Source organism: Clinocottus analis, unplaced genomic scaffold (genome assembly GCF_023055335.1).
Source record: "Clinocottus analis isolate CAN_PGR_092001 unplaced genomic scaffold, fCliAna1.0.p SCAF_14, whole genome shotgun sequence".
Taxonomy (NCBI): Eukaryota; Metazoa; Chordata; class Actinopteri; order Perciformes; family Cottidae; genus Clinocottus; species Clinocottus analis.
Genome location: NW_027175865.1, coordinates 11,319,955 through 11,341,524, shown reverse-complemented (window position 1 = coordinate 11,341,524; position 21,570 = coordinate 11,319,955). Strand labels below are relative to the sequence as shown.

General features: G+C 44.5%; 1 protein-coding gene across 1 annotated transcript; it reads right to left on the bottom strand.

The window, feature by feature from the left end:
• Nucleotides 1-30: 30 nt before the first annotated feature.
• Nucleotides 31-20,952, bottom strand: rftn1a (raftlin, lipid raft linker 1a). The gene is made up of 10 exons (XM_068575807.1): nt 20,762-20,952; nt 14,837-14,988; nt 8,166-8,349; nt 5,965-6,073; nt 3,836-4,589; nt 3,531-3,734; nt 2,778-2,887; nt 2,437-2,540; nt 1,916-1,991; nt 31-1,604 (listed from the first exon to the last, which is right to left on the bottom strand). Exons 2-10 carry the CDS (start codon nt 14,982-14,984, stop codon nt 1,173-1,175), a joined length of 2,121 nt encoding a protein of 706 aa, XP_068431908.1. The 5' UTR covers nt 14,985-14,988; nt 20,762-20,952; the 3' UTR covers nt 31-1,172.
• Between the last annotated feature and the right edge of the window lie 618 nt (nt 20,953-21,570).

Here is a 21,570-nt window from a genome sequence, read left to right as displayed (position 1 = left end):
TTTCAAACACTTTATTGACTTCTGCTTTTATATAAAGACTCACATGTTTACACTATTTAGACATGACACAGGTGGTCCAGGAAATGAGTAATAAATAGTTGAGTTCCAATTCATCCATTTCTTTCAAAGAAAAAAAAACATTTAAATGTCAGTTCTCCAAAATGACAAAACAATTACCTCTGTATCTAACGAAGCAGACATTTGGGGTTTGAGAAATCAGCCTCTGATCATTCTGCTAACATTACCCTGGATAATCAACAGACCTTAATCAGCTTTAATAGGAACGATTTTCTACTGAAGAAATCGTCGGTAAGAAAAATGTCAACCATGTGTTCTGAGTAGCTGGGATATGCTTCTGGAAAGAGATGTTTCGCTTTATGGTGTTTTTAACGAGCACCACAAACAAAATTCCTTTCCCCTCCATTGAATGGAGGTGAACAAAGGACATCTCAAAACCTGGCCAAAGAAAATCAAGGTACCAGCAATACCCAATTGAAGGGATCCTTATTAAAAATGTTTTTGTAAGTTGTAATCAAGATAGTGCAATCAATATTTTAGAATTTGAAAATAAACAGGAACGAGGACAAAAGACAAATGTCTATAATGCCATTTCTTAGTTAATTAAGTTGACACGTATACAAGCTATAATTGTCCAGCGCATGTCTCATTCAGGCTCTAATGCATTGTACTACAACCTTTGTGTCAACTTGCCCCAATTTTAAATAATATACTTTACGTATAAAAAATACAGTGAGCCTCTTGAAATTGGTGCTCCCTTTTTAACCATTCTGTTACAAGAAATAAGTCAAATACATCAAGGGGCAAGGAAATAATACCATATGCTTGGACTGGAGACTTGCTCTACGTTGTTCTCCATTAGCCTTGAACGGTTTCATTTCATATGAGAATACATCAAATAGCAACACCGACCCAAAGCAGAGAACTGCACGACACGTTCCCGTACATGGGACCTACAACCTCAAAGACTCACAACAGTGTTACCGCCCGAAACCGAGCAGACTGAAGCGAAGGTGACGGGACATGATGACTAGTAACAGATGGACTGACCACATCTGGACCCGAACCAAAAAAAAAAAGTTATTTTAAAAGGCATTTTTTCCTGTAAACCTAACAGGCCTCAGCTCCTCCTCGGCTGCTTTGTGCCCAATGTGTCAACAGACGCCGGAAAACAGCTGCTGTTTGATGCGCTCCTCCGTCTTCAGCGCCTCTTTGACCCCTCCGTCATCTCTCTGACACACATCTGTCCATCTCCCTGACTTCTCTTGCTCAGACAGAGGGATGTTATCAATGTCTGTTTCCTCTTCCTCCATAGAAGCTCTGCTCCCTGAAAGGTACAAGAAGCCCCTTTGATGCCGTGCATCCTCTTCCAGCTCCTCTCCACCCTCTCTCGCTCCTTCGCTCCATCCGCTGCCCCTGCTCTTCCTCCCCTCGGCCTCTTCTTCTTCCTCCTCGTCCTCCTCTTTTGTGTTTCTTCTCAACCTATCCATCTCTGTCTCCATCAGCGGGGACATGTTCTCTCTCTCCTCTTGTGTTTCTCCAGGAGATTTTTTCTTTGCCTTGCTGCGACCCCTGAGGTTCAGCATCTGAAAACAAATAGATGTGCGTGAGACAGTTTTGCACTGAGTGCCGTGTCTTTTTTCTTTCCATCTCTCCAGACACCTGCCAAGCCACAACAAAGCCTCTTTGGTTGATGCCTCTTTCCTGTACAGTGTACGGTCGACTCTTTGCCTATTATTAGACTTTTCCTGAGCGGTTTAAAATCTGCTGTACATCCCATATTTAGTAACACAACTTTTTAATGGCACCTTCTGTGACATAAAGCTCGTATCCTAAAGGCACAACAGACACAAGTGACAGATTTGCTGCAAAGATGGAAGACAAAGGGGGAACAAACCTTGAAGTCTTTTCTCTTGCGCTGCAAAACAGGTCTCTGAAGGAAAAGGATTTGCTTGGTCGACAAACTCCCGTCACTGCAGAAAATAGAGAGCAGCACTTTTACTACTGTCACCTATTATGTTATAATTTGAGGCGCTCGCATGTCGCTTCTTGTATTGAAATCAAGTGTCTGTTCGCCGCGGTTGGTAAAGTGACAGGTTACAAGACAACAGCGCATCAGCGACTGTGTTTTTGTTTGCAGCTCCGTCGGATTTCAAAAGCGGTTTCATGTAGGGATGAGCATATGATGGTGATTTGTCAGATCTCGAACCATCTGTCCTGTTTTGTTTTTTTAAAGATACGCTGTCAGGCCTAATCCCAAAAAGAATGAAAGTGTTTAAGACCAAAGAACAATGACTCTAAAAATCAACAAAGCAGCACGTAGGTGATGTTATTGAAAGTGATGGAATATGAAGGGAAAGCAGAGGACAGGTGAGTTTACGGTTATAACAGTGGTGTCTTGGGGTGTCGTTTTTGTACCTGTTTGTCTTGACAATGGGTGTGGGTAACACACACATCAGCCTCCATCCATAAGGAGCCAGAGACTGGAGCAAGGGAATGTAGTCCGTCTTCACCGCGACACCCTGGACATGAGACAGAAACTCACTCAGACAAAAACGGAGCCAACGCACACGAGAGAAGAAAAAGGAAAGCACAGTCCCCCGTGCAGGTAGGCCAACTTAAGCTCAGCCCCAAGCACATACTTTCCTTCATCTCAACTCTTATGTAATGTTTGACAGAAAAGAGCTTAAGACTTCCGTCACAAAGGATTTCTCAAAGTGCACATCTTCACCAGAGTATTAAAAACTCAAAAGACCCACATCAACGACGGTCCACTGCTCAACCACGATGGCATCGTAGGAGGCATTTGTGGTCTCCTCTGCAGAGCTCTGGAAGATGAACACACTATCCACAGATGAAACCCCATTGTCTGGAGGAGTGGGACAAATTAGAGACAGAGTCAGATACACAGAGGAGGATGTATGCGAGTCAGACAGGAGTTACAAGCTCATCTCCACTCTCCAATCTCTCACTATTGATCCCCTGTTCCCTTCTGCTAAAGCCGACTTATTGCACGGGTGACTGAACAGTGACTTATAGTATAAGCCGTGGATTTATGGCACATCAGTCCATGCATATCATCCATTACCCAGCAGCAGAGCGGCCGTTTCCTCTTGCCAAGAACTAGCGGAGCTAGTGAAAGGTGAGGCGCTATGCTGAAATAGATACTTTAAAGCTGCAATAATTAATATGTTTTATAATAATAGAAAGTGGTGATACTGGTCACCCATCTCCTATAACAGAATAGTATAGCTTCTTTCAGGCCTTTAACTTCACTGATCTCATCAACCTTGTGTCCAGCCGCAACAATAGCTGTTTTCAGCAAAACCAATCAGGAGTTTTTCTGGGAGGACGCAAGAATCCATTTAGCTGCGTCACTGGGTCTGACTTCATACTCATGCTGCCCACATTAAAGTTGTTCACTTAATGGTACGTTCTGTTTTATGATTTAACGGGCTCTAAATCTAGGGCTAAAATCAGCAGTAGTTTACTTCCATGGCCATGAAACACACCGTTATCATCTCCGAGGTGGAAAAACCCGTCGATGAGGTGCGCACCACTGGTGAAATGCTGAGTCATGTGGTCGAGCCAGTGTGTGTCAACTTCCGTGACGAGCCCGGCTTCCTTCTGTATTAACAGTGGCACCCTGAGGGAGTAGAACCTCAGAGACGTGTTCATCTCGCCTGTGTGGTTGTACAAGGCAAAGAGCTGCATCCCTAAAGACACACACACAAACAAATCCACCAATAAGACAACAAATAGAACTTTGCATTATGATGACATGTCCAGTGACCCCACGTACAAACCGGTTACTTACCGCCCGGCGCTGGTGGTGAAGTTGCATTCTCATCCTTCTCTGAACTCTTGAGCCGGATGTGGTTGTTGTTGTGCGTCGTCAATCTGCTCTGCCCATCTGTGGAGCTGGACTTTCTTTTATGGTTTGCGTCCAGTTCAGGAGAGCTGGCCCAGCTGTCGGGGCTTGAACTTTGTCCTTCTCTCCTGTTGGAAAAGTTCAAATGTGTCTCTGTGGATTCTTTGAGGTCTGGTAGATGGTCCTTCTTCTGTCTGATTATACCAGCAGCTTCTGGGCGGCTGGGACGCAATTGATCCCCTTGGGCGTCTGTTGGGTTTTGATTTGAACACCACTGAACTGTGTCTACACTGGGCTGGCTGTGATTTTGAAGTTGGTTTGTTGATTCTAGTGACTCTTTGAGGCCGATCTGCAAGGTCTGGATTGGCTCATTGGACCTTTCTCGATTAAGCTCCAAACTCTGTATGGGTTTCAGCGAGCTGAAGTCTGGTTCTTTTGGGTTGAGGTCCTGCGTGTTTTCTACACCTTCAAACTCTTGCGGTTCAAACTGGTGATGGTCAGGTTCGGTGTCGTTATGATGTGGCTCTGTAGGGTCTGTTGGGCTGTTGTTGGCACTGAAGGGGTGTCGACGTATGGGTGAAGGGCTTGAATGTAAGGACGACAGCTCTTCAGGATCCCACTGCCCCGAGTAGCAGGGACCTCCACCCGGCTGCTGGAGAAAACCCACAAACATCACTCCTTGCTCCGCTACGTCCTGGATCTGTAGGTGTAGCATTCAAACATAAACAATAAACTCCATTTAAAAAGATTGGATTAACGCATAAATATGAAAACAATGATATTCACAGCACCACAAATACATTTGCACAGTCTATGTATAGTCAGACAAACAAAGCCTCATTTACACACAAACAAAAGGCTGACGTACGCAGAGTAGATATTCTGCAAAATAACAACCTACCTAATCATCTGCAAAGATCAAATATTCAAATGACAAAAGGACCTCATTATCTCAACGCATCCGTGTGTGTACGAGTGTGCCGCTCCCTCCCATGGAGCTCTGGCGGTTAATTGTCAGTTGATATTTGAGTTGACAGTTTGAGACAGGCTCAACGGGAGAGAAATCAGATTGCAAACTACCAGCAAACAATAATGAGACGCATCTTCCCCCATTACCCCACTACTTTTGACACTTCACTCATCCACACACTCATCCACACACACACACACACACACACACACACATACACACACACACATCACATATATTAACAGTCTCTCTATTACCATCCAACACACTCGCAATTACACAAAGTCACGCCGTTTTATCTGATGAGTGTGTCCGGAGACAGATTGAGAGTGGGTGGGATAGCGAGTGCTGGACAAATAGAAGTATAGAATTTCAAAACGGGACACATACTCACACACGCGCACGCACGCACGCCCACACACACACACACACACACACACACACACACCCAGGCTGTCACTCTGTCTGCCCGGTACCGCTCCTGGGTTCTTATCTCGAACTCTCTCTGGCAGCTTGTGATCTGATTGGTTATTCATATCACGCTGCCGAAGCCTATCACATTATATTCAGTGATGTGCATTTCCATCCAATCAGGTTTCCCTTTGTGCTCCATGTGTGTTCAGATGCAAATCTATTCAATAGAGCACATTTTCATTTCCCATTGTGGGACTGTTGCAGAATTCATGAGCACAGAGACTAAAAGTGAGTTTTACAGCTGATAAATGCCAGTGATGACGCTGTGGTTGGCAGGGTATTTTAGGGTCAAGTCTCATTATAGTTTACCATAACTTCTGTGACCTTTCATCCATTATATCACTCCTCCTTCTGTTTCCTAGTTACGGGTTAGTGCGCAATGGCACAGGCGCTGCAACTAGTGGGGATTCAGTCTGTTTTTCTCATTTATTTCCTCCCCCATCTATTTTTTAGAGGAAGGGTTATACCATATGGCAAATACAGGCAATTAAAGGCAGTTGCCTGAAGCCCTTCAAGCCCTGTAATGTTCTCTTCACTGTCACACCAGTGTTGCATCAAAATGGGAGTATAAGTATATTTTATGCCCCAGACATATTGTGTAGTTTGATTGATTGCAAAATACTGAACTCACCCTCTTGACATAGCTCTGGAGCACCTCTGGGTCAGCAGCCTGATGACCAGCCACGCACACATCTGTCTCCAGACGCTGTCTTGCCCACTTCAGTTGGCTTTTCTCTGAACTGTAGGGTGAGAAATGACAGTATTTAGACAAACACTCAGTATGAAGCATCAATCATGTGTCATTTAGTTCCGTTCAATTTTGCTCCTATGAACCAGAAAATGTAAAATGTGATCATACAGTTACATTATGTTTCCTTCGGGTTTGTTTCTTGTCCATTATCACCGGAGCAGTTCCATCACCCAGTAACATTACTGTCTAAACGAGATTCTGGCAGAGATGCTCATGTTCACGAGTACTCATTGACCCAGAATGATCACAGCAGAAACATAATGTCAATTCTGGGACAGTCTGAATTTTCCATTTAACGGAGGCACACATTCACCACCATCACAATAGACTTATTAGAAAGAGAGAGGGACAGAATTTCCTTCTGCTCCCACTGCGAGACACGATCATAAAAGGAGTATTCAGATACGCCTCTTCAGATTTGGATTGAGGTCAGTGGGAAGGCCGTGGTAATATCTTGTGCTCTGAGGCGTGAGTGACATTCTTAGCTAGATTTGAAACAGTAGATCTGTCAGATTTGGTTTCTTTCATTTTTAGGGTTTTTGATTAAAAGGGATGGCAGAGATGGGGAGATAAAAGGCGGAGTTAAAGGCGACAGACGGGGGTGAGGAGGACAAAAGAAAAAGGGGGGATGGCCATCACTGAAGAAAGCAGATGAAAGGATGGAGAGATGGTTTCTCTCTTTCGGCGTGCCGTTCCCCTCTGGCGAGCGCTGATGATGCAATCAGCCGTCTCCACGGTGACAGGTGCCAGGAAGCAGCAGGACCACTTGGCAGGAGGGGCATCAAAGAAGCAGCCCCGGCACCTGCCTGCGCACTAGAGTGTGTGTGTCGATGTTTGTGTGTGAGTGAGTGTGTGAACAATAAGCTACTCCTTGAATTCACGTTACAAAGAGTACGCTGAACACAGGAGGATGCCCCAAAACTGTAAGCTAAGCAACGCACTTCATTTAATTGAAAAGAGTATGGAAGGTTACCACAGTTGTCTGAGTAGAAAGAGACTCATCCACGGGGGTCCACATCTCGATCCAATACAAACATTTTTTCATCCAAATTATCACAAAGTTTAGTAAGATATAGGGAGAGTGGATTATTTCATGTATTGTAGATCACTGTGATCCCTTTGAGCTTCATGGTATTTTATTTTGAAATACCAAATACTATTAATAGCAAATAAAGATGCAGCTCTGTGAGGCTGGATTTTGCACATGGTTGCTTCGAGCAAATGCTAACGATGTGGATGTTTAGCAGGTATGTTTATTATGTTCTGTTAGGATGCTAACATTTGCCTGCTGGAGATAAAAGCAGAGTAGCTGAGGCTGATGGAAACACTATTAGTAAGTATTGGGTTATAAACCAAATAATTGGACCAATTTATATTATTGCCAGAATATGGCCCTCGATGGATAGTTAAGGGATCACTGAAGTTATTACAATTCAACCTGAGGGGTGAATTAATGTCTGAGCCAAATGTTGAGCCAATGAGGTAGATGTTGATATATTTCACTGCATAAATGAAAACTTTGACCTGCTGGTTGTGCTAGATTAAAAGTCAGCAGATTACCATTTTTTTTTTTTCAGTCACTTCCACGAAGGGACGCGAAGAATAAAGCTCAGCTGGCTTGTTGTACCAGAGCTGATATTAAGGAGGAATGCAAATAATGCTTTCCTCAAGTATGACTGAATATTAGTTTTTAACAGAGAATAACTGGGTTACAGAAGAGATGCACTGCATGCACTGCAGTCAGACGTTATAGTATAGTATCATGTATAGTCAAAAGGGAAAGAATTGGGACAGCAAGCTAAGAGTTTTTGTGTGGCTGACTCATCTGCAATTAATTTTACATCAAGAGAAGGAGGTGAGGTGCAGACTTCTGCTGGTGGTAATGGGTCTCAGTTGGCTTGCGTGTCAAAACAATGAAGTTGCAAAAGGCTGCTACCTTGTACTATCTGAAACTGGCTGCAAATGAATCATCTCATTTATTTTAATCAATCTGCAACATGCATGCTTAGAGTGAAAACTGGTTTATTCTATACAAGGTGGCACACTCATGCTGGAGACCAGCGTGTGTCTAATTTGTGTACCTTGGCGTCTCTCGGACCAGCACGGCCCGGTGCAGCTGGCGCTGGATGTGCGCGTGACTAGGGCCGCAGGGATGGACAAAAGGGTGGACGGAGACCAGGACGAAACCCTGCGCGTAGAGTTCCCGGACTTGAACCGGCAGCTCTCTGACCGAGGAGAGACAAAGCACCGACGACACCGGCACCTCTGGAGGAAGGAGAACCGGTAAGAGGAGAGAGGGAGAGAAGAACAAAGACATGGGAAATGGTCAAGACATGGACATGACAGCTTGCAAAAGAGCCAGGGGGAGGAAAGAAAATAGTAGAGAGGAATTTAGAAGTGGAAAAAGCTGGAACAAAGAGGAAAAGGGGAAGAAAGGACAAAGGGTGTGTAGAAACAAAGGCAGAGCATGTTCTATTATGATAATTCCTCCTGAACAACACATGGCATCTTCACGCTAAATCTGAAACTAATTACACCGGAACTATTAGCCTCACTGTCACCAGCAGTCTGGCTTTTTAGAAAACATACATGCAAAGAGATGCATGCACATGCATGCTGGAAAGTGCGCTTTTGAACACACACTCATCCATGTCACAGACACAGACTAAACACATTTCCGTTTGCAATAACAGACTGTTGAATACACACACACACACACACACGCAGACACACACACACACACACACAGTACATCAAACGGTTGTAAAGACAATGCTATCACATTGCCTGCTTGGTGGCTGTGTGGCATTAGCAGCAATCGCTAACACAGAGCCGGTTTCCTTATTACCAAACACAATTGGAGAAGAAGAAAAACCTTTACTTCAGTGGAAAATGGTTAGAGGAGCTTATCGTATGTGAGAAAACTGTCACGGTAAATCCACAAGGGACAGCGCAATGTTTGTGTGAACCGCCCTCTCAGGGGTCGGTGCATTGTGGTAAAGCTCCCGCTCTGTGTAGGGGAACACGTGCACGTATGGCTGTGTGTGTTTCTGTATCACTGAGTGAAGCCAGGTGTGCAAGAGAGAGAGAGAGTCGAAAATTAGATGAGAGAAGTGAAGGGGAGACACAGAAAGAGAGAGGCAGCTAGCAGAGGGAGAGGGAGAAAGAGGGAGAGGGAGAGGGAGAGAGAGAGAGAGAAAGAGAGAGAGAGAGAGAGAGAGAGAGAGAGAGAGAGAGAGAGAGAGAGATGAGGCTGTTTGTGCCTGAATGCTTGTCATCCTCTCCCATTCAATCTCATTTGCATGGGTCTGGAGAAGAGAAAATAACCTGAATAAATTAACTAGACCCACAAACACACAAAAAAGAACACACAACCACGAGAAAAAAAGATGTGCAAGCCATCTCATTTTCAATTTGTTCTCCATCATCTGGCGTGGTCACACACACACACACACACACACACACACACACACACACACACACACACACACACACAGAGAGAGACTGGCCAGCATGCAAGGCATACAAGCACATGAACACACACTCCCATCTCTTAAACAATGGGAGAAAAAAAAATAATAAACTCCTTGAGAAAATCCGACCATCACATCATCTTGGCATAACTGCTCGGAACCAGGAGAGACTTTCATCAAGCAAACACTTAAACGGGTGTCTGTGGGGACTTATCAAAAGCAGTACACTGATGATGATGATGATGATGATGATGATGATAATAATAATAACATCTGGAGACAGGGGTGGGGTGAGTAACAACGATCCTGTCACCGTAAACAGTCATTAGCCGTCATTAGCTGTGCACGGCTGGCACTCAGGCACCGACAAGACGCAGGCAAAGCATCACAGCTAATTCAGGCGAGGCATACAGAAGTTATTAGGGTGGTATGCGGCGCTTTGGGCTGGGAAGCGACTTCATTTATACTGTCTGCCACAGTGGGATCTTAAGGGAGGCTGCAATTCCACCTCAGAATGGAAAGATTCGGCTCAGGGGAGAAAAGCCGGGTGGAGGTTTATAGTGCCAGCTAGTGAGGGCAAGGGATGTTATGCGCAAAATGCATCTAACTTTGAGGCTCACAAAAGTTAAGAAGAAGTGGGAGTTGCCTATATATGTGTGTGAGACAAGCAGAACATGACAAATTTGCATTATACAAGCATGTTTAAAAGGGAGCTAGAGAAACCCAATGGTGTATTGTCTGCTGGACACTAGACGATGCCGAGCGGCTGTCGGGCCGCTGAGCCCCGCTCTGCTATTTCCGTCTTCACTCGAGCTTTGACCACATCACAGCCGCTGTGTGTCGTGAGCGACGCCTAACTGCTTGACCCTGGATTTCACCAGCTGCATTCTGGGTGTGGGGGTCATCCCATTCCTGGAGCCGGTTGAACGGATATATTAATTCCTTGCACAAAATCCCAGAATGTCTGACTGTAACGCATATTCTGCTGTGTATGTGTGCCACAGTATCTTAGTGTACGGGCCATCTTTCTTTTCGCCTGAGAACGAGAAAGAAAGATTTTGCACTAAGCCTGCTAGGTGATGCATGGGGATTACTCACAGCCACCCTAGAGGCTTATCCCTATGCTTGCTGGAGGTTCACGTTTATTTAAATAGCCTTCTAATGACTTGCAGAGTTTTTAGGGGAGGATATGTGCCAAAACAGTGACTATAAAATAATCAGCTTCCTGGAGCCAGGAGCACCCCACTGCTTTTGGGAATGCACCCGCGGGCTATGAGAGAGTTGTTGGTCAGCATCTGAGCTTCGTCAAATGGGGTCTGATCACAAGGCCCCGCTTCACAGGAAATGTCTGACAAGATTTGCAAGTACAGGAGAAGCAGGAGAAGACAGTGTGGCACTTCAGGCGCATACGGAGTCATGGACGTGTGATGCTGCGAATCTCTCTGCAATCTTTGCCTTTCTCTCAAACCAATAAGACTGAAACTGCGTGTGGGAATTATCAAGAAAAATGGTTTGAAGTCAGATCAACAGCTTCAACAATCTTTCAGGAAAAAATGAGTATGCCTGGAAAAGTGTGTCAGGCAGCAAAGATCTCGCAAACTGATGGATTTGTGCTTCGCCTGCTCTCTGAGCCAAATACTACAGACAGCTTCTGAGAGCACAGATTAACCACATAAAGCAGAGGGAATGGATATCAGTCTTTGTCAACGGAGGAGCTATCCATCGTAGCATTCAGGTGTTGATATTCATAAGCACAGACATACTGTGTACCTTCAGTCACAATAACCTTGCCTACAGGTATACAGTAGCAAAAAAAACACACACAAACACACATGCCCACACACACTGCTGAGCATTAGGCACATGTTGTAAGTTTTAATGAGCTGAGTGGGCTCTGACTCTGCAGGGTGGCAGAAAGTCATCAGCAGCGTTCAGCTCCTCGCTGTCTGCTGCAGAGACCAGCGTTAGTCACGCAGCATCACACCTAACTTACTTCCTCACACATCCTCAAGATTCTTGACTCCCGCTCGCTCGTTCTCACACCTCCTCGCTCTCGAGACACTCCGCTTTCCTCCTCGCTCCAGACCTGACTAACACTCGCTGGTATCTCTGGTTTTCATGCGCCGTTCCTTCTTTCACCTTCTGTTCTCCGTCACAACTCCTTGACTTTATTCTCCCTTCCTTATACCTTTCCCGACCTTTTTTCTGTTCATGCTCTCCGCCTTCTCCGTCTCTTCTGCTCATTATCGGAGCACAGCTCCGGCACAAGGGAGGGTTACAATGTCACAGCTCGCTGTTACATTTCTTTACATTCATGTCAAGGAAACCAATCAGTTTTACAATGGGACTGATGAAGACCATGGAACTTACTGTCAAGGTGTCAAAGTGCAGCAGATTGGTGGTTTGAGACTAATTAGTCAATTCTGTACAATAAGACATTGGTTTAGAGCTAAAAAATAAAAAAATAAAAAAATGGTCCATGTGTGAAGCGAAGGCCAAATGCCAGAAACATGGAACATATTTTTTCTCATCCTCCCCATACACGCCACGAGGTCGCTCTGACCCAGAGTGAACAAGTTGGCTTAGTCACACGGAAATATTTTTCAGCGAAAGCACTCCTGCCATTAGAGCAACACTTATAAAACAAAAGCTGACTTTATTATAAGCAACACTGTTTCTGGTGAGTTTCATCACTTGCCAGTCAAAGGTCACGTGGTTACAAACCACACTGTACTCCTTCCTCTTCATTCTCAACACTAAGCTCCCCTCCCCGAGAACACAACTGAGTTTAATAAACAGCCACCTAGTCTCACATATCTCAGAGGGGCACCGGGAAAAAATATATTTGTTTTTCATTACTGTGTAGGAGTCGTCAAGTCACGCTGGCAGGGAAATAATATCACTAATGGAAGCCAAATTGAATTAAAGCATGGATTTGACCGTGGGTTTCCTCAATGTCATGGACTGACATACAGATTCCTCTATCTGCCTCATACATACACACACGCGTGTGCAAACACACACATACACACGCACACGCACACACATGGACACATGGACACGCACACAAATAAAAAATAAATCCCTTTGCTGGGAATGAGGTCTCTCAATCTCCACAAACAATCAGATAATCCTTCAGGAATCCTTCACTTCTCTTGGTCTCTCGATCGCAAATGGAGAGGGAGGGAGGGGGGGAGAGAGAGAGAGAGAGAGAGAGAGAGAGAGAGAGAGAGAGAGAGAGAGAGGGAGGTATACCCACCCACTCACTCAGTCACAGACACACACATACATACACACACAATCAATTCACAGTAGCAGTGTTTATCCTAAAATAGAGTATACCCATCTTAAGCAGCTCAGGTGGCGTCATTGAGTTTTACCATATAAATGACCTGGCTGTCGGTTGAAAGATAACACTAACTCTGTTGACTAAGAGCTATAAAGTGTTTTATGTGATCGTGAATGAGCCCCCATCGCTGTGTGTGTGTGTGTGTGTGTGTGTGTGTGTGTGTGTTCTTTCTCTATCTGCCGCTGCTGCCCATGCGATTAGACAATTTATCTGCTCCTGCCTTTAGCAAAGAGAAAGACGAGCAATCCTCATGTCTATTGTCTGTTTTGGTCACCAGCACCATTCCGAGTTGCCAGATCTCTCTCTGCCAACACTACAGCCTAACCAATTTGCCAAACATAATAGGGCTGGCTGAAAATGAAGCCGACTGGCAAACAGGCCATTGTAACTTGGCTGTGGCATTCTGCCTGCTGTCTTGTTACAGTGTTGCATTTGGAAACTCTCTAAAAAAAGGACTTCAGTCGGGTGATGGAGAGCAAGAGCTGACGTGTAACAATATTAAGCCATAAGGAAAAAAAGGTGATTTTTTTTTTTATATCCGCTTTAACACTATCTGTTTCTCTTCCTCGCCTCTCTTCTCCTTCACCCCGTCCCTCCCTTCTATCTCTTCACAGTCCACACAAAACAATGGCAGAATTAGTATTTTTAGAAACCCGATGCCTCAAGGGGATTCTCATCAAACATTCTCAAGACACACACACACACACACAAACAAACACACGCACACACCCATGATATTAGACACACTATTTTCTTATATTCAGAGAAACACACACACAATTCAAAGTAACAGACATCAGCTTTAGTGTATTGTCACTGTGCGAGGGAGAGGCAGGGGGGAGATGGAGGGCATGGCATGAGCGCGCACAATATAGCTGAATTTGAGATTTGGAGAACTCTTTGAACTTTCTGCAACAGGAGCCGCACAAAGACACAACTTCAGCTTATAAGCCACTTTTTGCCCTCAAGATACTTACAGTATGAAACACACACACACACACACACACACACACACACACTTCTGTGAAGTTGCTGACCTAAACATTTAATTTAACTGGTTAAAGTTGGAACAGCAACTCTGGCTATTTTATGAGTGGAACACACAAACACTCAGAGCTCAGGATGGCGACGCAGCGCAGGGTTCAACAGAAAACAGGAGTTGACAACCACAAAGGTGCTGCAGTAAAAATGAGTCCTTTAAATTACGGCCAAATGTGAAGGCACATTCCTTGGAGCTAGTTTTTCCCACGAGAGTGGAACTGGGAAAACTGGGAATCAGATCTGCTGCATCTAATGACAAGATTTGTTATTTTCATTTGCTTATGAAATCACCTCCTCTATCTCTCACTCATTCACTGTTTATTGCAGAACATAATGAACAGAAAGTTACTGTACTGTGACTGATTTCAGACACTAATAAATCATCATTTTGCCGTCTTCAGGGCATTGCATTATGGGGAATTATTTTGCATATAATAGCATCTAGGATCTGGATGCTACAATATTTGTTTAATCGTTAAAATTTGTCATGGCGGCTTTGGTTTGACTTTGCCAGGATCATCCGCGTTATCATCAATCATCTCAGACATAAAGGGAATATGTTAATAGGCCATAAAAGAATAGATGACCATAAATAAAACATTTATCTGTCACAGTTAAAGCTATAAAACACATTGGTTAAAATGCAAAGTCGCCATCCTCATTTTTTGTGCCCATCATCTTTGATGGAGAAATGTTACAAGAATAAACAAATAGCATATGACTATTTAAAATATGCAAGTGTGGGAGAAGTCAAGTCACATTAAGTTCATGTCTCACTGGGTTTCAAGAGCCCAGCCCAACATAACTGGGGAACTGTACCATTTTAATTGCTCACAGGAGAACAGTTATGCAGAAACGACCGACATTACATGGATAATCTTATACATACCTTCTTTCCCCAACAGGAAATCCAGGAAGTGATAGGTGTATGCCACGCCCACTTTAGTCTCTACCTGTGGCCGTCGAAGGGTGGAGTAGATATTGCCCGGGCTTCGCCTCTCTTCTGCCTTCCGCAACTTAGGAAGCCTACACCCCATATCTCTGTGAGAGAGGAGAGGAGAGGAGGGAAGAGAAGAGGAGAGGAGAAGAGAGGAGAAAAGAGGAGAGGAGAGGAGAGGAGAGGAGAGGAGAGGAGAGGAGAGGAGAGGAGAGAAGAGGAGAGGAGAGGAGAGAAAAGGAGAGGAGGAGGAGAGTAAAAAATACAGATTAGATGTGAAGAGACAAAAAACGAGGAGGGTGCTCAAAAAGACTCGAGTGGGAGGCATGTAATTGATAGAGTTTCTAAATATACAGAACACATTAGCAAATCTAATAGTGTATGTGTGTGTGTGTGTGCGTGCGTGCGCATGTGTGCGCATGTGTGTGATAATCACACACAAGTCTGAATGATATTGCTCACGTGCAAGCTCAAGCTGCGAGAAATAATGTGTGTATCTAACTCTCTCTCACACTCTCACACACAGACATGCACACACACACTGCAATAAACTGAAATATGAAAGTGTCATCCATTACCTGCTTGGTGGGCTGTGATACGGGCATCTCCTAATCAAATAGGGCTGATTGGGAGCGACATGTTTGATCAGAACGAATTAAAGCAGAAATGAGACTGATTTCCTGCCCTGTCAAGCAAAGCGACATGAGACGAGATAGACGGGGAACGGGGAGGAGAGGAGCGACACTAAACATGTTTTACTGCAAACAAATTTATATGTTGATCCGAGGGTGGTCTTGAAGCCCAAGTAAATACATGTTGTCTATTGTAAGAGTTTTTCAGACTGTGTAAGGACCGGTAGATTGAAAACACAATTTGGAGGGAGCTTGAAAATTCCTTTTAAATCTCTCACCCTGAATCAATTTCAACACTGGCAATTTACACTCACATATTTGAGTTGCATGAAAAGAAAAAACAAGGAGCAGGGTGGTGATTTTGGGTTCAAATTAGTTGGGTTGAGATGACAAATGGATGGAGGGTAGAGAGGACAGGAGAGAGCTCTGTAAAGGACAAGAGAAAAAAGGGGCGTATCCAAATATTGTCAAGCTAATCAGATGTGACAGCGTTGGTACCCTCAAACCATCCCCACACTTGTGCTTAATATCCCCGTCTGCCACGGCTTGTAAGAGCCACACGGCGAAGAGCGCATCTGCGTGTCTGTTTGTACGAGTGTGTGCGTGCATATGTCTTCCCCAGAGGCAGGTCTATATCTGCATCTCTGTATCTGTTTACGGAGAATGGAGAATGCCACAGTACTGTAACTCCCATTGGGCCAAGTGCACAGACATTAACTCGGCTAACGATCCTAACAGACAGACATTACGCCTGGGGTGTGTAAGTGCACGCATGTGTGTGTGTGTGTGTGTGTGTGTGTGCAGTGCATGTTTGGTGTCTTACAGTTTTGATTGCATGGTATATACTTGAATTTCCAAAGGTTACAAAGAGAAGCATCTACGGTACATTTTTTTTATACCACATCTGTCATGAGACATTCTGTCTTTTTACATTTTGCAAAGAACAAGCAATTAAGAGTCATTATTCTTTCAATACTGCATGCTCTTTCATAATGGAGACAAACGAGGAGAGACGGGGTGGTGATGCTTCCGGAGCAGGACAAGGAGAGAGAGTTGCCGTGTATCTTAGGTCATTCCTCCCACCAGCCTCCTCTCTCCTCTTGACCTGTCTGCTCCCTTCTTAAACTCTCACACCATTAGCTCTTCAATGTGTCATCACTCAATTTTCTGCTCTTGTATGACCCGTGCCTTAATCACCTCTTTGTCTTCGGCCTCTGCTCTGCTTCTGTCAGCCGTCCTTGATTAGGACAGCTCCCTTCTTTCTACTGCTACAATGGCCTTGATTAGTCTGACAGTAATCTAGTCATTTCTTGTCGCTCTCTTTTTTTCTTTTTTGTCCCTGCAGTCAAATCCCAACCTTTTCTATTCCATTATCCGTTAATCCTGACTTTTCCTTTCACCCTTACCTCTCCATTTTATTTCCTCAACTTCCCACCAGTCTTTCCTCCTTCAATCCCTTTCCAAAACTGTACTATCTTGATTCTTTCATTTAATTAATCACCTCCCGATGTCCATTTCTGCTTTCCTCGATCCACCCCGTCTTTAGAATGGTACATTATATCCCTCCACACTTACTCCCAGCCCTTCCACCCTCTCCATCCTCCTCCCTGCTGTCTATCCAGTCCTTCTGTCTGGAGGCAGAGATTTGCAGTCAAACTGCTCTCCTGCCGAACCCCCTAATTCCCATAAAACTATTACAATGTCTCCTGCAGACAGCCAGCCAGTCATGTAGGCTACAGGTTATGACTAAGTTGGTTCACGTCAATCCACTCCCAAACCTTTTCCCTCCAGGGCTGTGCTTTAATACGCTCTGTCTGCAAGAAAACAATGTTGTTGTGGAAATGTTGAGCAGGCTGGTTAGGAAAAAAGAGGGTCAAAGGTGGAGGATAGTGGAGAAAAATGTAGTCAAAAGATGATAATGATGATGGTTATTTGATAATGCGGATGTGAAGAGCAGCATATGGGAAAGACAGGCATATTTGGAGAGTAATTTGCATCATTTTATCAGTGAGTATTTCCTTTGCTCTACTTTCTCAGCCTTTGCCTTTATACTTCAATACACTTTCTATCCTACCCCAATGCAAATTATCTACATTTTCAAAACTGTCTTCTTTATGCATAATGCAGTGCTAAAAAATCATAACAATTTGAAATAACTCGCTTACTATTTTGCTAGTGGCAGTTGGTTTTATTACTCTCAAATAAAGCCTGATTGGTTCTGGTCCGGGTCTTGCCGAGCCTGCAGCGCTACTGTTTTATCCAACATCTCACCATCCTTTTCATTGTACGCCGCTGGTTCTGTTTCAAAACAAAAGGCCTCGCTTAAACTGCTGAACTCTGTCTGCTCGGTTTAGAAGCAGATCTCTATAATTGGACACAACATAGAATAAAAAACCAAGGTGGTTGTAGTACTGGAGAGACTCAAGTGCCTTCAAGACTCAAGGCCTTTTCGCAACATATGAGGCCTTTTTCTCTACATGTTGACTTCAAACAGAATCTCTCACTTGCTCTGACACAAACACACAGACAGAAAAAGGCCTTGACAGCAAAAACATCAAATTAGCGGGGAGAGACGGGGTGAGAGAGCGAGAGAGAGAGAGAGACGGATAAAAGAAACGAGAGAGAATGGAGTGAAGAGGAAGATAGACAGGGAGAAGCAGAGGGCTTCTCATTAGAGAATCTCTTGTAACCGAGCGTTTTGAAATGACAGCGGATTTAGGCGAGAGCATAATCCGTCTGCGCTATGCCACTGCTCTGCTACCTCCCGTGCCACTCGGGAGGGGGGGTTGGGCGGGGTGGAGGGGAAACGGGGGGTGATGGGGCGGGGGTGTCTGCTTTCCAAGGGGCAGCATTCATCCGCTGCAGAGGGAGACCTACAGACAGGCACAGACTTGGGGGAAATTAACAGCAACTATAGGAGGATATAATTCACATTTTAAATCTCTTCCGTCTGAAAACTCTCTACTGTCCTCACATCAATGTACTGTATATGATGAATATGTATTTAAACCCACTAACTATGCAGACTAGCTACAGGTAACAACAGCTGTTATGATGAGAAATGAGCCAGCAATAATGACACAGATTCCAAATGACCTAAAACCTCTCATTGTTTCTGTACTGCCAATCAGTATTTTCTGTGGTCACGGTTTGAGTGTGGTAATGCACTTTGAAGCATCTCAATGATGACGGGCTCAGCCGACAAAATGCTACGCTGCTCTTACATACAGCATGTCTCCAAACCACAACCTCTTATGAATTATGTTCTCAACAAATCTGCATGAGCATTAACAAAAGGGGTCAATGTTAGATGAGTGGAGGTCAGACTAAATATGTGCACTTGCCTGTCTGATTTCCTAAGAAAAAAAAACTAAATAAAACAAGTGGTTTCAGTGTTTGTTTTTTAGCCAGACCTTAACCAGTGTGGTTGACACACAGATGAATTGAAGAAGGGATTGTAGATATACATATGCATATATACATGGATATACCGAAAGGCCCAGACTCTCTGGTATCATCGTCGATTACAACTGCTGCATGCCACCTGAGGAAGAGTGTGGTTTGTTTTGCTGCGTGTAACATTCAGTCGTTGTGTTCCATTTCTCACCTGATACACCAAACTGATTTGTAGCAAGTGTCAGCAAATAAAACTCTTTTTACTGGCTTCCAGTCTCTTTTATTATGGGCCTGTTTGGAAGCCATAATTCATACTGCTTGTGAGTACACTGCCTATGCAAAATACATTTTTAAGGCCTATCAGCAGTTTGACTCAGAATTATATCACTTTTTATAGTTGCGCAATTGTTTAACAGCGAAAAACACCATGTCAATGAAACCATTGCATTATTATTAATTCACCATTACTGCCTTATATGGGGAGTGTTTCACTGCATTTCAAAATTGGAGGTGACAGACTGAGTCCTGGGGAGTGGGCTTCCCTCCCACTGGGTTGGAGCTCCACTCCACAGTTTCTAGGATGCGGTTTGGGGGCAAGAACAGAATGAGGAGAGGGAAAAGAGGAGGATGGAGAGGGGTGGGGTGGGGGGCGACAGACAGACCGAGTGAGGAAGACAGACGAAGAGCAGACTGGGAGCATGTCAAGTTGCCTGGAGGGAGGTGTGTTTCCCGCAAGCAACAAAGTAGTCACCTCAAACGGTGTTTTAATGAGGCTGCATGGGAGGATAAAAACAAATTATGACGTTGATGTATTGGTCGGTTGCGCAGCTCCTTGCACAGCCTATTTTACTCTGAAAAGAACAGTTTATCAACAAAGAAAGACCGTTTGGACCGGGGCATCAATTTACGAAACCCTGAGGTGGGTTCTTAAGGTACTTAAATCCATCATTTAACATTTTAGACAATTAGTTTTATGGGATATGGCTTGTATAATAAACTGGATGTCACTCACCGCTAATGAGTGCTTTTTAAAGTGCTTCCAAATAGATTTCTAAGATGTATAGTGAGCACCCACACATAACCATGTAACTAATTGATGCCCCTTGCATTTTGTGGGTGCAGCATAGCTTGAAATTACATGTTCCTGGTTTTCCCTCTTTGGTGCGTTCAAGCTCAGCCTCTCCCCGCACTCGCACAGTCTCACAACAACACGTGGCTGCTCGGTGCTGCCCGATCACGCCGGTAGTTTAGTGAACGGGAAATGATACATGGCAGGTCGCTTACGCACCACACGTACACACACGCGCGCGCGCGCATACACACACACTCTCTCACACACACACACACACACACACACACACACACACACACACACACACACACACACACGCTCCATCCCCCTCTTCCATCTGCGCTCGACACGTTTACTCCATCACGCATATCTTGAGTTCACTGCAACCTGTGACAGCGAGCAGAGGGCTTATTCATTTCGTTCCGCCGCGGATAACAAATGGCACACAACATCACACAAATCAAACGACTGGCTGAACGTATACACCAGGAGGATTTCTCTCTGTCACAAGTGTTTTATTGTGAAAGGTTTCCTGAGACTTCTCTGCGACTCCTGCCGATATGCAGTTAACTCTCATTTAAAGTTTGTTTTTGTTTTTTTCCAAAGCTGTGATATCTCACATTCCACATGTGAGGACACTAACACGACCCAATAAGATATACACATGACATGTAGTTGCACTGTTCCAGGCACTCATATTGGCAAACAGTCATAGATCAACACTATTATTTATGTAAATAAATGTGTAGATTATTTTTTGTCAAGAGTTACACTCACCAATCAAGTCGTTCCTCGTTGGTGAGAAGTGTGGACCGGGCTGAAAGCTTCCTCACCCTTGAGACTGTCGGCGTGCGTGCGTCCGTCCGCTCTTTAATGTCTTTACTGTCGGTGAAAGTCGAGGCTGCTGGAATGAGACTCACATCAGGTCAGGTGCTGCGATCCAATAGGAACAAAACACGAATCCTCCATTTAGAAACTACAGCTGACTGCTGCTCTCACGGGCTCATGATCAACACTCCGTCTTACCTCTCTGTCACCAGCGTGTGTGAGGAGGAGGAGGAGGAGAGGGAAATAGAGGGCGCTTTACACTCTTCTCTCCTCCCAGTTGTTTCTCACCCGCTGCTTGCCAGGTCTGATGCTCTGAAACACGTTGGGAAACAATATGAATCTTACTGTGGACGTTACAATTATTAAACTACCTACATGTAAAGAAAAACTAGAGAAGTAGGTGAGAAAATGCACAATGTACCATAAGCTACTTGTACTGTTTTCAGATTATCTTTTGCCTCGACAGTCAAAGTGGTAAGTTTGTGGTTCAGTATTTTAGTTACGGGAGGATGTGGGTCTCCCATCAAGGTTATTGGGCTTGGAGGTGTTTGTGTTTTTCAAAAAGGTGTCCTTTGGAAAATTCATATTTCATAAGTAGCTGTCCAGACTTATCCATAATTCAAAAACGTCTGACTGGGGTTTAGGTGGGTGGGGCTGATGGGTGGTCACGGGCTGGACAGGGCACCCTGGGGAGCTCAGTCACACCACCAGACTGTGACAAAAACAAAACGCTCTGTGACCAAGAGATGATGGGCTTG